Genomic DNA, 14,918 nt, shown 5'->3' with positions numbered 1-14,918 from the left:
ACGGACCTCACGGTACGAGGATCGATTCGTGACACGGGGATGCTGTGCGCGAAAGACCGATCGAAAACTCGTTCGAGGAAACCGCGAAGCGAATACGCTCAACGAGAAAAAAATAGAATTAAATCTACCGCTTCGTTCGCGTCAGACGTTGCGCTTACTTACACTGTATGTAATATGAGTTACGAGTATAGTATAGTATAGTAATATAATAAAGTATAGCATAGTATAGTTTAGTTTAGTTTAGCTTGTCTCATAAATATTGTCTACAGTATGGAAAGTCGGGCAGCCGTGGCGCGCGTATTTGGCGTAGGAATACGGGACTCGATGCCAGGTAATCGCCGAGAGCACGGGCACGTTTTCTGGTCCGCCCCACCGTTACCGTGTATGTGTGTATGGGCCGAGGATAGTCGAACAAACCAACTGCTCGAGGAACATTTGCGACGGTACACTTATCACGATCAAGCGTTACCCGAGACCGATAACGATAGATGCGAAAAGATACGACCGATCGATGAAGAACGATCGGGAACGTTACTTACGGTTATTCGTCAAGTGGAAGAACGTTGTAGAAAAGATCGGACGATGGAGGGATAGAAGGTGAACGACGATTGCGTCGCGACGGGCCCGCGCTCGGCAAACGCGATGCGTCGTTCCATCGAACCGGTTAACGTGCTTCTAGGTTTGTCGGCAGTGCATAACAAAATATCGTACGAAGAAACGCGAATGATCTTAACCTCGAGAATCACTTAATTAAAAAGCAATAATATTATACGCGTTATATAATATAAATATATGTATATACTTAAATGCATCGTATAGGAATCTACTAGGTTCGTGTATCTGGCAGTCTGATGATCACAATGCTATAGGAATACCCCGCTGAACTTAAAATATATGTAACCTTGTGTACGTGTATCTGTATATAAGTATACAGGCACGCGGGACGCGCGCTAACGTGTGTGTGTGTGTGTGTGTGTGTGTGTGTGTGTGTGTGTGTGTGTATGTGCGTATTGCGTACGCGTACGTGATTGTACGCATATACACTTTTAAAGTCCCGTGTATGGAAGGAAGCATTAGTGAGAAGCAAAAGACGCGCGATTCGATCGTATAGAAAAGACCGAATCGGTGCTTAATACTGTACCCTCTGTAGTTTACCGCTTGAGAGCGGCAGCGAGGGATGTAATAAAATGGCTGCCTTCGTCGAAAAGGCCGAAAAGATAAACGCGAGTCGGAATGACAGATCCGTGTCTCGTCACATCGTAGCGGACAGGTTCTGCTTTGAAGGGATATTATCGTGTAAGTGTTTTCGATTCGAGTTCGCTGATGCGACGCTCAATACGTATGTCGGATCGTGTAAACTTAGCGCTTAAAAAAGTTTGGTGTATGTGGCGTGTGTCGAATCTAACTTTGACACGAAGCACGAGAACCAGATCGAAGAACGATCCCGCGATACGATGAAGCAATTATTCAGTGAAATTTGGAAAATGCTTTCCCTCGCGATTTTGGTGTCCCTGGTGAGCCACGCGCGCACGGCTTAGCTCGTTTAAAAATATGGAACCAGTGTGACCAGAATGGTTGCTATTGGAAGAGCTCCGGTTTACCGGGCGGTCCTAATCCGACTCGGGGCGGGCTGTTCTTTACCGGGACGATTCTGCTTAATGATTCTCATTCGACTCGGATTTTCTCTATGTTTGCTCCAAGTCGTTTTGGCTAGCTCCTCTGGGATCCGCCGAACACGTCGTACGAACGTACTTGGCCCGTGTCGGGCGATCGAGGATTCGTTGATCGTGTCGATCGTGTTTTGAAAAAACGCGTCGATCGTGTTTTGAAAAAAACGCGTCGATCGTGTTTTAAGAAAACGCGCGTCGATTCCAGATGGAGGAATGCCGCGATGTGATCTCGACAAACATTTCTTGTCGATTGGTATGTATGCGTGCGTGCGTGCGTGTGTGTGTTCGTGTGTGTGTGCGTGCGTGTGCGCGTGTATGTATGTGTGTATGTACGTGTGTATGTACGTGTGTATGTACGTATGTATGTATGTATATCGTAATTGGAGTGAACGCAGTTGTCTCCGAAGACATCGCCCCGAGTGGGAGATTGACGCGGTCTCTCGTTAATGCGCGGTACATCTCGCTACGCGAAAATAATATTATTCAATCGATTAATTAATTAATCAATATACGTAATAATAATTAATAATTAATAATAATAAACCTTAGAAAAACGTTAAAAAAAATAGAATGGAGAATCGAGATAAGGAGGCTAGGCAGTTTGCCGTTTTCGGAGGCTACCGCGGTTGCCCGCGGATAGCTGAACCAGCCGCGTCGTCTTCGCGTCTCACCGCTCTCGATCGGTTTCGATCGCGATCCTTGCTGAATTAGCCTCGTTCCGTTCTTCTCTTTCTCTCTCTCTCTCTCTCTCTCTCTCTCTCTCTTTGTCGCCTCTTTCTCTCCACGCGCGCCTCTGTATACGTACGTTCTCGTTGCGATCGTTATTGGAACGTGAACCAAGCGCGAAAGAAGACGGGGATGCGCGTTTTTCCTAACATCGTTCTCAACGTTGCCCGCGATGTGTGCCACGCGACCGAATATGTAGTCGTTTCTGTAGCCTCTTTCGCGCTCGGACGACGACGTCGACGGTTTCCGTGTTCACCACCCTCGTTAGACGAGCTCCTGCTTGTAAATTTTCTCTTTGTGCATTCGTTCCATATGCCGCGCGATGTGCATCTTTTGCTTCGCTCTGTACACACAGTGAGGACACTGGAATTGAGGCTCTTTGCCACACTCCCACTTCTGATGATTTCTCAGGCTACTCTTCAGCTTGTACACCCTGCCACAGGCCGGGCAATTGAAGCCTTCGGGATTCGAGGAGCTAGAACCAAGCCCTTTGCCCAATCCTCCGCCGGACCGCCACATGATCGAAGGCACGCTCCATCTGTGCCAAGCAGCCGCCCACTTTAGTCCAGTGATGCTCAGGTCTTCGGCTGGAACACAGGATTCACGACTTTATTAGTATGCTGTTCGTACGACCGCACGAGAATCGGACGGTCATTAAATCCTGGAACGCGATCGTTCGTTCGTTCGCTTGTTCATCTTTTTGGAGATACGGGTATCGACCAGTACCGAAGCCCGATCTCTTCGTTCTTTGTTGCGTCGCAAATGCGAACTTACGTGTATCAAGCTTAGACGCTAAGCCAACTTGAATCGACACAACCCGACACGACTCGCGATCGTTCCACGCTAATTTTGTTAGGGCAATAGACGCCTAAGCGCTGCGAAAATACAACCTTCGACCTAGAACAGCGATACCACGAGGACACCTTTTCATTTCCCTTTCTTCCTACCTTTCGTTCTCGATCCTCTTTGCATTCCCACCCGTGTCCTACTCGCAAGCTATCGCCATTCCAAGCAGAAGATCGATTTCGCGAGTATCCTGAAAAACGATCGCGTTTTGTTCGATAGCTTCGAGAAGGAATCGTCCGAATCGTCGTGACTAGAGGAAGATCGCGATCGTGTATGTCTGATCCGTGCGATTCGTTCTCGAGCATGATCATCTCCACGCGATCGAAATGCGTAAATTATTATGACAAGGGAGAAGAGAGTAATGCACGTTTGTCGTATCCCTACGTTCGAGCCCCAAGCAGCTAGCTATAAATTTCGCATACGAAGAAGGAGCGGTATTTGTGCGTAACGAAAGAAACAGAATGTACATACAAGTTCAACCAAAAACAGGTATAACGAAGCGAGTGATCCGTGCCTTTCCGAGTCCAATAGTCTGTTCCTTTCGACGCACAAGCGATAAAAGACGTGTTTCTATGTACAAGTTTCGAGAAGAGTTAGTGCACATGCTACTCCCCTAATATCGACAAGAAGAAAAAGAAATCAAAAATTCAAGAGAGAAATGCAATTGCGAGAAACGCGTCTGATTATGACGGGAAGGATCGCAACGATGTGGTGGTCGTACGACGAACCGTGGGCCAAATACAGTCGAAACGCACTTTTTTCGTATTTTTCCCTTTCTTTCTTTCTCTTTCTTCCACGTTTCTAACGACTTCCGACTCTATTTCCCACAATTGGATACGTCGGTACATCGATGCGATCGTCGCTTTCTACAACAATGTACAAGTATTTCTGTATTTAAAACAGGGTTCAGAGAGATACAAGGAGAACCGGCGAAAGAATAAGATATAGAAACAGCGAAAGAGAGAGAGAGGGGGGGACAGAGAGAGATGAGAGAGGAGGGACAGAAAAAAAGAGAGGGCAAGAGATAGGAAAAAACGAGAGAGAAAGAGAAATGAGCACAATGCGAAAAGGAAAGTAGAGTCTGGCAAACATGGGTGAGAAATACTCCTTTCGCTGGGGAAAAAAAAAAAAAAAATTATGGAAGATCAGGTATATATCGCAATGGTTCGGAGCGGTAAAATCGTTGATCCGTCAAGCTGAAACAGGTACGAACGGTTAATTGCTGTACGAAAAGAAAAATTTTGTAGCTGCATTCGATCGTGAGAAGTACGGAGGAAAAAAAAATGTAAAATCAGCGCGTGTAATGACAAGGTAGATGTTTGGAGAACGTTCTGGTACTTTTCGTCTTCTAACACATTTATTTAATCAAACGTACGAAATACGATAGGGCTTGCTTAAAACGTTAATACTAGGTCGCAAGATCATAATGCAACACTGCGACTCGTGATTGTCGCGCTTAAATATCAGTCTTAACAAAAGTTCGCTTACGAACCCATTTCTGTTCCTACCACACGTCCATAGAAAATATTCTTGTTCGTATTGTTTTTAAGATCTAATATTTAAGACCAATTCTTTTTCGTGTACTTTCCTTCTGCTCGTGAGATTTAGAAACTCGTAGTTATTGTCGTGGTGAGTCATTACGATTACATCTACGCGCATCGATAAGGCACTGGAGATCGAGTACATGATACGATCGACAAACTATTTCTATGAAAAGCATAAATATCTCGGTTTTACAAAAAAAAAAAAAAAAGAAAAGGGGAAAGAAAAAGAACAGAAAGAGAGGAAAAGAATATCGCAAAACGTATTAAAAATATAAAAATGTTAACCACACATAAATCCGATGTACATATCTCTAATAAATATCAGTCGGTGTCTTAAGCTCGAAATACAAGACTCACGATTACGATTGCTCGATGCACGCTTTTAAGAATAAAGTACGACATTTCTTTTTTTCTTTGCTTTACTTTTGTTTTAAGAGCAAAGCTAATTTTGCTTATTTTAAACAACCTGAGACGCATATTTCATTAGTACAACCTTTCTCGCTAAATAAATAAATAAATGTAAATATTACATATATATATATGTATGAGGATAGTGTAAAAAAAAGATAAAAAAAGATTCATCGATAAAATTTATCGTTAAAACACAGGTCAAAATGTCGATACTTTTTTGTCTTAATTTCAATTCTCGAGAAGCAAACTAAATTCCACTAACATCGATTCTTGAATCTTATCGAACGCCCCTACAAGCTGCTTTCGCGATTCGTTTTCGTTTCGTTGCTCGTAATATTTTGGTACAATAAAAACAAAAAAAAAAAAAAAAGAAAAAGAAAAGCAAATACGCACAACGCGAATGTTACCAAGCTTTACGGGAGAAATTTATATTTTAAGTCGATAATAATTTTTCCGAAAGCTGGCACCAAGTAGGAGGGAAAAAGTAAATGGCAGACGTGAGAGATCGATCGCAACGAATTTTGGACAATTATAGCATAGAGCAAAATTCGAATGTTGATCGTTCGAGTTCTCGACAAATGGAAATCGAAATGTTTGCACATTTAGTCGATTTCGAGCTTCGGCGAGTAAGCTAGCAAATAGGCCTCCATGTCTCCAATTCTGTCCAGGTGTTGTCGGCGAATATGTCGCAACCAGTGAGCCTTCCGTTTACATCGCTGAGGACAGAACGGACATTGAAACTGAGGTTCCTTGCCGCATTCCCAATGAACGTGCCGCTGTAACGAATCCTTCCTCATGTACGATCTTCCGCATCTACTACAGCCAAATTGTCCTGGTGGCTTCTTGCCAACGTAGTTGTAGGCCTTTGGTATCTTCAACTCGGCGAATGGTAGCCCCTGTTCCTGGATCTTCCATGCTTGAACGGGCAGATCGGCGTTCTCCTCGATAGCTTTGTTCCCGGTCGTGTCATCTGGAATCGGGAAAAGAAAAAAAGAACTTTAGATCTGTCCTGTGTTTCGCGCCACGTCTCTGCACCACTGTAACCGAGCACACATTTAGTATACAATACATACTGTGTTCGAAGCAACCTGATAATCGCTGCGTTTCGATCGGCTTAGTCTCAACAAACAAGCCAACTTGTAACCTGGCGAAACGTAGCCTTCCTCGCGTAATATGCGTATATAACGTGCAATGTTCATCAAGTACGAGGGAAACTTTTATTCTCTTTGCGTAACTTTACGCGCGTTAGCTTTCGTTGCCACCGATCGAATGTACACATTCGATGTCACGTTGTACCACGTCGGATTATTTTTTAGCAAACGATCGTTCGCAGATAAATAGAATAGGAGAACGTACTTCTCTGGAGAGTCGGTAAACAATCCAATTCTCGATTATCTACGTCTAATGGAGGAATAAATCGCACAACGGACGTACGAATACAGCACGAAACAGACGGAGAAATGACCTTCTTAGGATTAGTTACAATAAATACAACACTACTTTTGTCCACACTTTTTCATCACTCTTCAACTTTACATCGTTTGAAGGGCATGCCAAGCATACGATACAATAATTTACACGAATTCGATGACGAAGACGAAATCGAAGAGATCGTGGAATTACGTTGCAATTTTCGATACACACACTCTTTCCGCTACTCCCAGACGTTTACTTGTACTTTACATTCGACGATAAAGCAATCTTCTCACTATCATTGGTTTTTAGAACGCAGTTGACTCGTTTCTTCTGACCCGCTTCAGGATGTTGCGTGGCAAGATGTCGAAGAACGTTTCCCTTTTGATGAGACCGATAATCACAAAAAGCGCAACGAAATTTCTTGTCTGTGCCGCACGTGCTTCGATGATTGCAGCAAGATTTCGACGATTTAAAATATTTGAAGCATTTTGGACACTGGTACGGCGTCACTTGGACCACTGCGAGTTTCCAGCGAACTGCGCCACCTGAAAAATCAAATATGGATATACTACTATTCCTCTCTCGGCTCGTATTAGCTACTAGTAATCTACATGATTGACTCGTTCATCAAAACGATATATACTGTACCGCACACGATCGAACCACTGTTCAATGTTTATTCCTGAACGAAAACAATACGTACATATCCATATATTATTTCATTACAAAATATATCCACACCTATATACGACGAAGAAAAGAGGAACAAATGATACATCAAGAGAACACGATGAAAAGTTAAATTATCAAAGAAAGCATGATTCGTATATATTGTCATTTATTTGAAGCGTACATTGCACTGTTGTAGGAAAGAGCAACTATAACGCCTCAATTTTATCGTCTTTCCTACAAGACTTCAAGAGTAACAACAACAACAACAACAACAACAAAGATACACTGATTCGTAACAAAATTAAATCTGGAACGATTTTGTATCTTGCGTTTTGCAGCATACGTTTCTACAAGCTTTATCCGCGTGCAAGTACTATAAGAGAAGAAATCGCTGCATAAACTTAATTCACCGGCTTGCAAACTTATATTCGATTCTTTGGTGAGATTAATGGCCACACTCAAGAGCTGCATATGTAAATACGTAGGTGTTTGTCGTTAAAATCCTTGTTCTATTAAACTCGCCTAATCTCATAAGAATAAGGCAGCGCAAATATCTAATAGAAGAAAATGGCCAACTAACGATCAGCGATTCGCCGGAATTTTCTGTTCAAACTGGATGGCATTCGTAATAACCGAACTGTACCGATTACGAAACACGTGGATATTGTTTCTGCGTCCTTCCTTGCCCTTTTCTTTCTTTCCGCTTCTGTTTCTTTCTCTTGATCAAATTATTACACACTGTTTCTCGATGATAGACCAAACACGACGATCGATTAAACTGCGATACAATGTGAAACAAAATGTAAGAGCGTTGTTGGCATCTTTCGAAAGGCAGCATATAGAGTTGAAACTTTGCAAGATTGTTTTGTTAACGTCTGTAAATCCAATGAGAATCTCATAACGTTGGAAGAACATTATGCAACCTCTTTTGATGTTCCAGCAATCTGTCTCGTCTGTAAAACTTTTTTGGGCATAGGTCGCAATGATGTTTCGGCTCCTCGACGTGCAGTTTCCAATGCGCCGTCAAGTTATGCTTGTACTTGAACCAACCATGACATATTTTACACTGATATTTCGGTGCTTGTCCACACTCAACTCGCAAATGCCGCTTCAAGCAAGACATTCTCATGTAGGAACGATTGCAATTTGTACATTTGTACGTTAACTGTCCGCGTGTCATTCGACTGGATTTGAAGATGCCTCGATTTCTTGAATTGGTTGCTAGTACCGGTTGCTGTACCTCGATCGTATTTTCATTCTTTGGATAAAGTTGCAGCCAATAACCTGAAACGGAAAGGAACGATGTAGATAATGTTCCGGCTGATCGTTGATATCACGAACTTTCGACACAAAAAACAGCATAACACCTTCGCCTAGGAAACAACGAAATGAAACTTACACAAGGAAGTTGCGACAGAAACGGTGTTGATTGGAAGTTGTTGGCTAGCGAATTAGAAATAAAAACAAACAAAATATATAACGTGTCGTGTAACAAATAAGAAGCACGTTGGAAAATGTAATTTTTATTCATTTTAAGGAAATGATCAAATTCCGCAAATGAATAACCGAAACAGAGCAAATTCTTGCAAATTTCAATGCGTCTTGAAATTCATATCTATGAAAGAACAAACATAAAATAAGCTCTATCTCATAACATTTATCGATGATGTAGTTAACGACGATAATATAATACAAACGAAACTTTCCGCTTCCTTGTCAATTATAAATCATGCAAACACATTCATCGTCATATTCTTTCTTCGTCTTTGTTATAGCGTTGAACTGTAAGCTTTGATCGAAAGTAATTGCGACCATCGCTCATATATTATTCGATATTCTTCAAAAACTAGTAACGTGATTCGATGTTCATACAGTTTCGATTAAAATGGAAACCAATAAAACGAATAAAAATCCTCGGAAATCGTCAATGTGAAATCTCGAATTGGCAATTCGAGAGCAGATAATACACTTTAAAACGTAAACTCGTGATCGTGGTGGTAACGAATGAAAGAATAGGCATGGAAAGCGTTAACGGCCGTAACTTCTCTTTTCACGCATCCGGTTCTCCAGTTTCGCCTGTCAAGCCGACCTCTCTTCGCGTTCAAAGTTGCTCGATTTCTTCACGTCCGCCACGTGAACGTTATAGTGTCTCAATAAACTGTGTTTGTGCTTGAATTTCGCGTGGCATATTACACACTCGAACTGAGCCTCCTTTCCGCACTCGAGTCTCTTGTGCCGCTGCAATGATATCACCCTCCTGTACTGTCTGCCGCAGGTGTCGCAAGGATACGTCTCGAAACCGATGGGCAGCCGGTACCAACACGCTGAAAACAGAAATCCTTGGTTAGCTGAATGTCTGTTGGAAAATTATTTTCTCGACAGCGGCAGATTCGGTGCTTCGTCACCGAAATATTTTCTTCCGTCATAGACCGGAGGACGGTTGAATTTTCGTTTCGCTTGCTAATCGTTAACGTAAAAAGACGCTAAAACATGGAGGTATAGGAGAGTAGAATAACACTTACGCTCTTTAGAAAATAACCCGCAACAAAGATTATTTTTTTTATTAATAATAATAATAATAATAATATTAATAATAATATTAATAATAATAATAATAATAATAATAATAATAATAATAATGTTAATAATAAAATTAATTGCAGATAATCGTAATAGATATTCGTAATCCGACAGATAAATCTTTCCAAAAAGAGAGTTTAAAGTGCTAAATATCGGAACGAGTATTCGAGAGAGACGACTTGCATTCTTTCCTCGTTAATGCATTGTTCATCTGTAACAGAACTGAAACAAGGAACATCAAAGACACGAGTAACATGCGGAAGGTACCCGTTTCCTTGAAATGTCCAGCGGTTATAAAAGTCGGATACATTGCGGAATTAGTCGCGGTTGGTTGGTCGATTGGTCCCCGTGGTATAAAGCACGCCAAACGCAAAGTCGCCTCGAACTTAACAACGGAAAGTACAAGGGGAAATTGGGTAGAACGAGTATATCCTAGGTTAATTCGCCAAGCAGGTCGATGCGAGCATCCGTAAATACTGATATCAAAAATACTGGACTTCGTTTAGAAAAGTTCTCCCAACGAATCCTTTCCTTTTCTCATTCTTTGCAAATGTATATATACTTCTCCACCTCTGCCTCTTTCTACCATACGCATGTACGAATGTTCATATAAAAATGGGAAAACGTTACTACTTATAAGGCTAGGAATATATACTTGTACGTAGAAGGACAAACGAGTCGATCTCGATAAAACGAAGGAATGTTCGAGTGAGGAATGTTCAAGTAGTTTACATCTTCCGACGAAAGCGTTTTTCCGCCTAAATGAAAGTCACAAACCGCGTGGGTAATTCGTAGAAAGAATAGCGCAGAGATCGACTCTTTTGTTCGCTTGAGCAAATTTAGTCGATCCTTCCGCTGAATTAAGATTAAGAGGAGCAAGTTTCTCCGCATTGGTAAATTCGTTTAAAAAGTATAATAATTCCTAAAGATTATAATGTCGATTGTCCCGTCTGCGATTCTTCGTAACGTGTTTAATCCTAACGAGTTTACGCAGTATCAAATTGGACGTCCGTTAATGATAACCATCGTTATCATATTAATCGTTATTATATTAAGTATTTCGCTGATACTGTGCGATTACGATTGCTTGTCAAATCAGACATTCTGAATGCGATTACGATTCACAGAGATTCGTAGCGATCTGAAAAGAAAAAAAAATATATGGTACGCCGTTATGATTCTTACGACTCATCGTCATCTATATCTCTCACTTTGCCACTAGATTTCATTTCGTTTGTTGCACGCGCTATAGTCGAAGTATACATTGCACAAAGGTATCAAAGCTATCGCGCGTTGTATTCAAACGGCATTCGAAGGGCAAAGTTGAAAGATTTGGTACTTTTATTATCGTCTATCGTAAATCTAAGTGTTTTCAGGTAACCGATTTTCCGGAGATAAATGCTCGCGATAAATACACGATCGCTTTACGCCTAAGATTACTTTTATACATATCTAGCGCACACGCGCTTATACATGTACGTGTATACTCTCACACACACACACACACACACACACACACACACACACACACACACACACACACACACATATTTTCTTTTTTCAGTTTTGTCGAAGGCACTATCATCGCTTATCCCTATTACATCGAAATGATATATAATTTCATGTGTACTATTTCTTCAGTTCCATTTACCTTACGTACCTTGTAATGTTTTAACATGAAAGTATTTAACTTAGTATCTAAACACAAAAATGTCTAAAGTATATATGAAAGTACAAGAAAATGTACGTACACGACTCTAAGATAACAAATTTCATAAGTGGTAACACGATCGTCAATGTAATTTCGACGTTGATCAGTCGATGAGAGAAAGCGGCTATCCTAATCTTTTGCGTGCGAGATAAATGCGTTGTTTGATAATGTTATTTTCACTTTACGATATCGTAAGAGACGAAAGTACCACGAGTAGTCGTACATTTTTAGAATAAATTATTCCTTGACATTTCGTGGATAATGTATTAAAGTTTGCACCGATTGTAGTACGATCCTCGTACGTACTCGATATACGTATAATAAACAAGTTGAAAGGAGATTTAAACGATAAAGTAAATGCCAGTTCGACCTTCGTTTGGCAATGGAAAATACAGGGAAACGGGAGAAAAAAAAAGAAACGAAAAGAAAAGAAGAAAGAAACAAAAAGCACAATTGGTTGTCGATTCGATCAACTAATTCTAAGAAACGGTTTTTACAAGATAAGAGTAAACAGATACTTTAAATAACGACAGATAAGTTGAAATTATGTACAGGTATAGAATCAAAATATAATAAATCCTTGTATTGAGGTAACAAACTCGGGAAAAAGAAAATCGAACGATTCCTTTTACTATTTCGTCGTCTGCTATTTACAACGCCCGAATGCAATTAACTCTAGATGACAAACAAAACGAAGGAAAAAAAGGGAAATAGTGCAAAATTAACCCGATAAGGTACGAGAAGGAAGATAGGTCGAATCGAAACAAGAAAAGCAGATAAGTGCACGTGTACATGTTCCGATTTCTAGGACGATCGTGTAAATCCAATAAAATTCTAATTTTTAGAATTTTAGATTCTAGGCGCTTTCGTCGTACTCGATTTTTTGATGGTGACGCTTGTAGTGTACCGTCAAATTGCCACGTTGCCTGGCCTTGTAAGGGCACATAGGGCACTGAAAGGCCGGCGGTTTGCCTCCGCATTCGACCATTTCGTGACGACGCATCGTGCTTTTCCATCTATAACCCTTTCCGCAAAATTGGCACCGAAACTTTCGTTGTTGCTCGTGCGGAACGCCCATATATACAACACTAAGATCACAAGGCTGCGGCAATACCTCGAACGAGTCAGGAAATACCACCTCACGGGTAGACGTACGCGTACCACCACCATTGTCGTTTCCGCTATCGTAGCTGTTACTGTCCCAAGTGTTGCTGGCGCGTCTGCTCGCCAAAACTACACCGCCTCTCGTCGTGGTTGCAGTGGTCGACGTCGAAGGGCGACCTCTCTTACTGGTTTGCTGTTGCTGTGGTTGTTGCTGCTGGTGTTGGTGCTGCTGCTGCTGCTTGCAATCCGATCGTAATAACGACAGCAATGCAACCATTCCTGCAACAGGTCCCGACGCCAAGCGAGACGCGAGATCGTGGTAAAAGGTTATTCGACTAAATTAAAAGAAAATCAACGAGAAACAAAAACGCAAATTATGACGGACGGTCGTAGGTGACGAGAAGGATAGCGTGGTAAAATGGATGTCAAGGATGTCGAGTTTCTTCTGTCGAGTTCGATGCACGAATAGTTATGCGGCAAGAGAGATCAGTGAGATTAAACCCGTAACCAACCCAACACATAACGTATCAGCCAATAGCCCCGAGAAATAAGTGCGCCCAGTGGTAAAATTTTGTCGTGTTTACGTGAATAGGCGTGAGGTTTTCGAGGGAGAGAAAAAGACGGAGAGACAGGTTTGCTCGCACAGCTACGTGGCAAATCTATATAGAATAACGGTGAGCTTACGTTTGCTCGATATTTACTTAATATAGATCGTTACTTGATCGTAACGATCTGCGCTCAATCATGTCTCTCCATCTTCTCCGCAACCTCGTTCATTGATGAAAAGATGCCAATTTCCAACCCTCCACAATAAAATAATCAAACAGAATGCTTCGCTCATCGTAAAATAATCTGCTTTCGTACATATATATTGGAAACTATATCTATTAATGTACAATATGAGATATGTACTTTGTTGTAATCAATGAGTTTATACATTGTATACGTATATGTACGTGTATCTCCTTTTGAAACACGTACGAGTATTCTTGGGAGAGAAGATAAAGACAGGCGAATCGTTTTAATTTTGAAATGCAAGCAATCGCTACACATTTACGTAGTCTACACTTGGAAAGTAACCTTTTTTCGACCACTGGGACGATTCGGTGACGTTACAACCGCTAAGCGACGCTTACACAAAATGTGCTACGCGATTTCCTGAAACAAAAACATGCATCGACAAGTTTAACGGCAGCTGTGATAAATCCGTGTTCAATGAATATATCTCAGAAAGAACGATACTTATCGTTGTTTTAAATGCAAAAATCTTATCGATGCAATTTACCTGTAAAATCAAACGAACGATTAGCAATTTTTTTAAACGCTACGGTACTGTCACACGTGCTACAAAACTAATATCAAGGATAACGAATATACAAAATAAATAATTAGACAGTTGTAAAGAACGCACACGTAATTATCCATGGGCTTTATTCTTATAATATTGGAATTATAAGGGTCGATTATAGTCAGGAAGCGACACGAATATGTTTTATTCATATCGATCGTGTAACATTTTTGTACGTGCGAGAAATCTTCTTATCTTCTATCGGAGTATTGACGCATTTTTCGTAATGCATCATGGTCAGAGAAAATAAACACCACGCGATTCTAACTTATTTATTTACATAGCTGTTGAGCAATTTCCTATGCTTGTGCGCCACGTGAGAATCCAAATTGAATTTCCGTTTTGAGCTGAAGCGACAGTAGGGACAGTGGAATTGTGGAAGCATGCCGCATTCGAGTTTCAAGTGCCGGTACAGAGAAGAGGCGTTCGAATAGACCTTCTGGCACTTTCCACAAGGGTACTTCCTTCGCGGCTTATTCGTTGTCCTAGTCGAACAGTGTAGCCAGAAATCTGTGAAAAACCATTGCGTCAGCCAGATTATATATCCGCTGTGAAAGAAAGATGACATTTAGATTTAAAGAAAGAAAAACACTTTCGCGACTTTCGATTTTTTACGGGAGGTGATCGAGTAAATTTGCGAATAACGAGACAGCTAAAACAGACAAATAAAGATTAGAGATAAAGATTAAAAGAACATGAGACGCGTTCAACACGAAAAAGAATATTAAATGTCACATCTACTACGATAAGCTAAATAAATTGGTTGGCTCCAATCCACATAAATAATCAAAAGAAAAGAGATACGAAAGAGCGAGACATCCCCGTGAGAAGTAATCTGAAAAGAGAATGGAAAATCATCTTGACAACTGCCACTACACGGCACAGCATAC

General features: G+C 41.1%; 2 protein-coding genes across 11 annotated transcripts in view; both read right to left on the bottom strand.

Annotated features, from left to right (window-relative positions):
- LOC122570551 (longitudinals lacking protein-like) overlaps positions 1 to 14,918 on the bottom strand; it is a 148,897-nt gene that overhangs the window by 30,259 nt on the left and 103,720 nt on the right. Inside the window, exon 7 of one of the 10 annotated variants that reach the window (XM_043733020.1) lies at positions 6,851 to 7,158. The exons of 7 other annotated variants lie outside the window; for them this stretch is intronic. In XM_043733020.1, the coding sequence (XP_043588955.1) occupies positions 6,866 to 7,158 (293 nt within the window). In that variant the 3' untranslated portion in view covers positions 6,851 to 6,865. Of the gene's footprint in view, positions 1 to 6,850; positions 7,159 to 9,010; positions 9,610 to 9,808; positions 12,960 to 14,918 lie in introns of those variants that run through there. 2 more of the 10 variants (XM_043733030.1, XM_043732995.1) reach the window with 2 other exon arrangements.
- LOC122570562 (zinc finger and SCAN domain-containing protein 26-like) overlaps positions 1 to 14,918 on the bottom strand; it is a 137,835-nt gene that overhangs the window by 35,816 nt on the left and 87,101 nt on the right. The gene's annotated exons all lie outside the window — the stretch shown is intronic.

The sequence above is a fragment of the Bombus pyrosoma genome, linkage group LG9 (assembly GCF_014825855.1).
Source record: "Bombus pyrosoma isolate SC7728 linkage group LG9, ASM1482585v1, whole genome shotgun sequence".
Lineage (NCBI taxonomy): Eukaryota > Metazoa > Arthropoda > Insecta > Hymenoptera > Apidae > Bombus > Bombus pyrosoma.
This window is presented reverse-complemented; position numbering and strand designations above follow the sequence as displayed.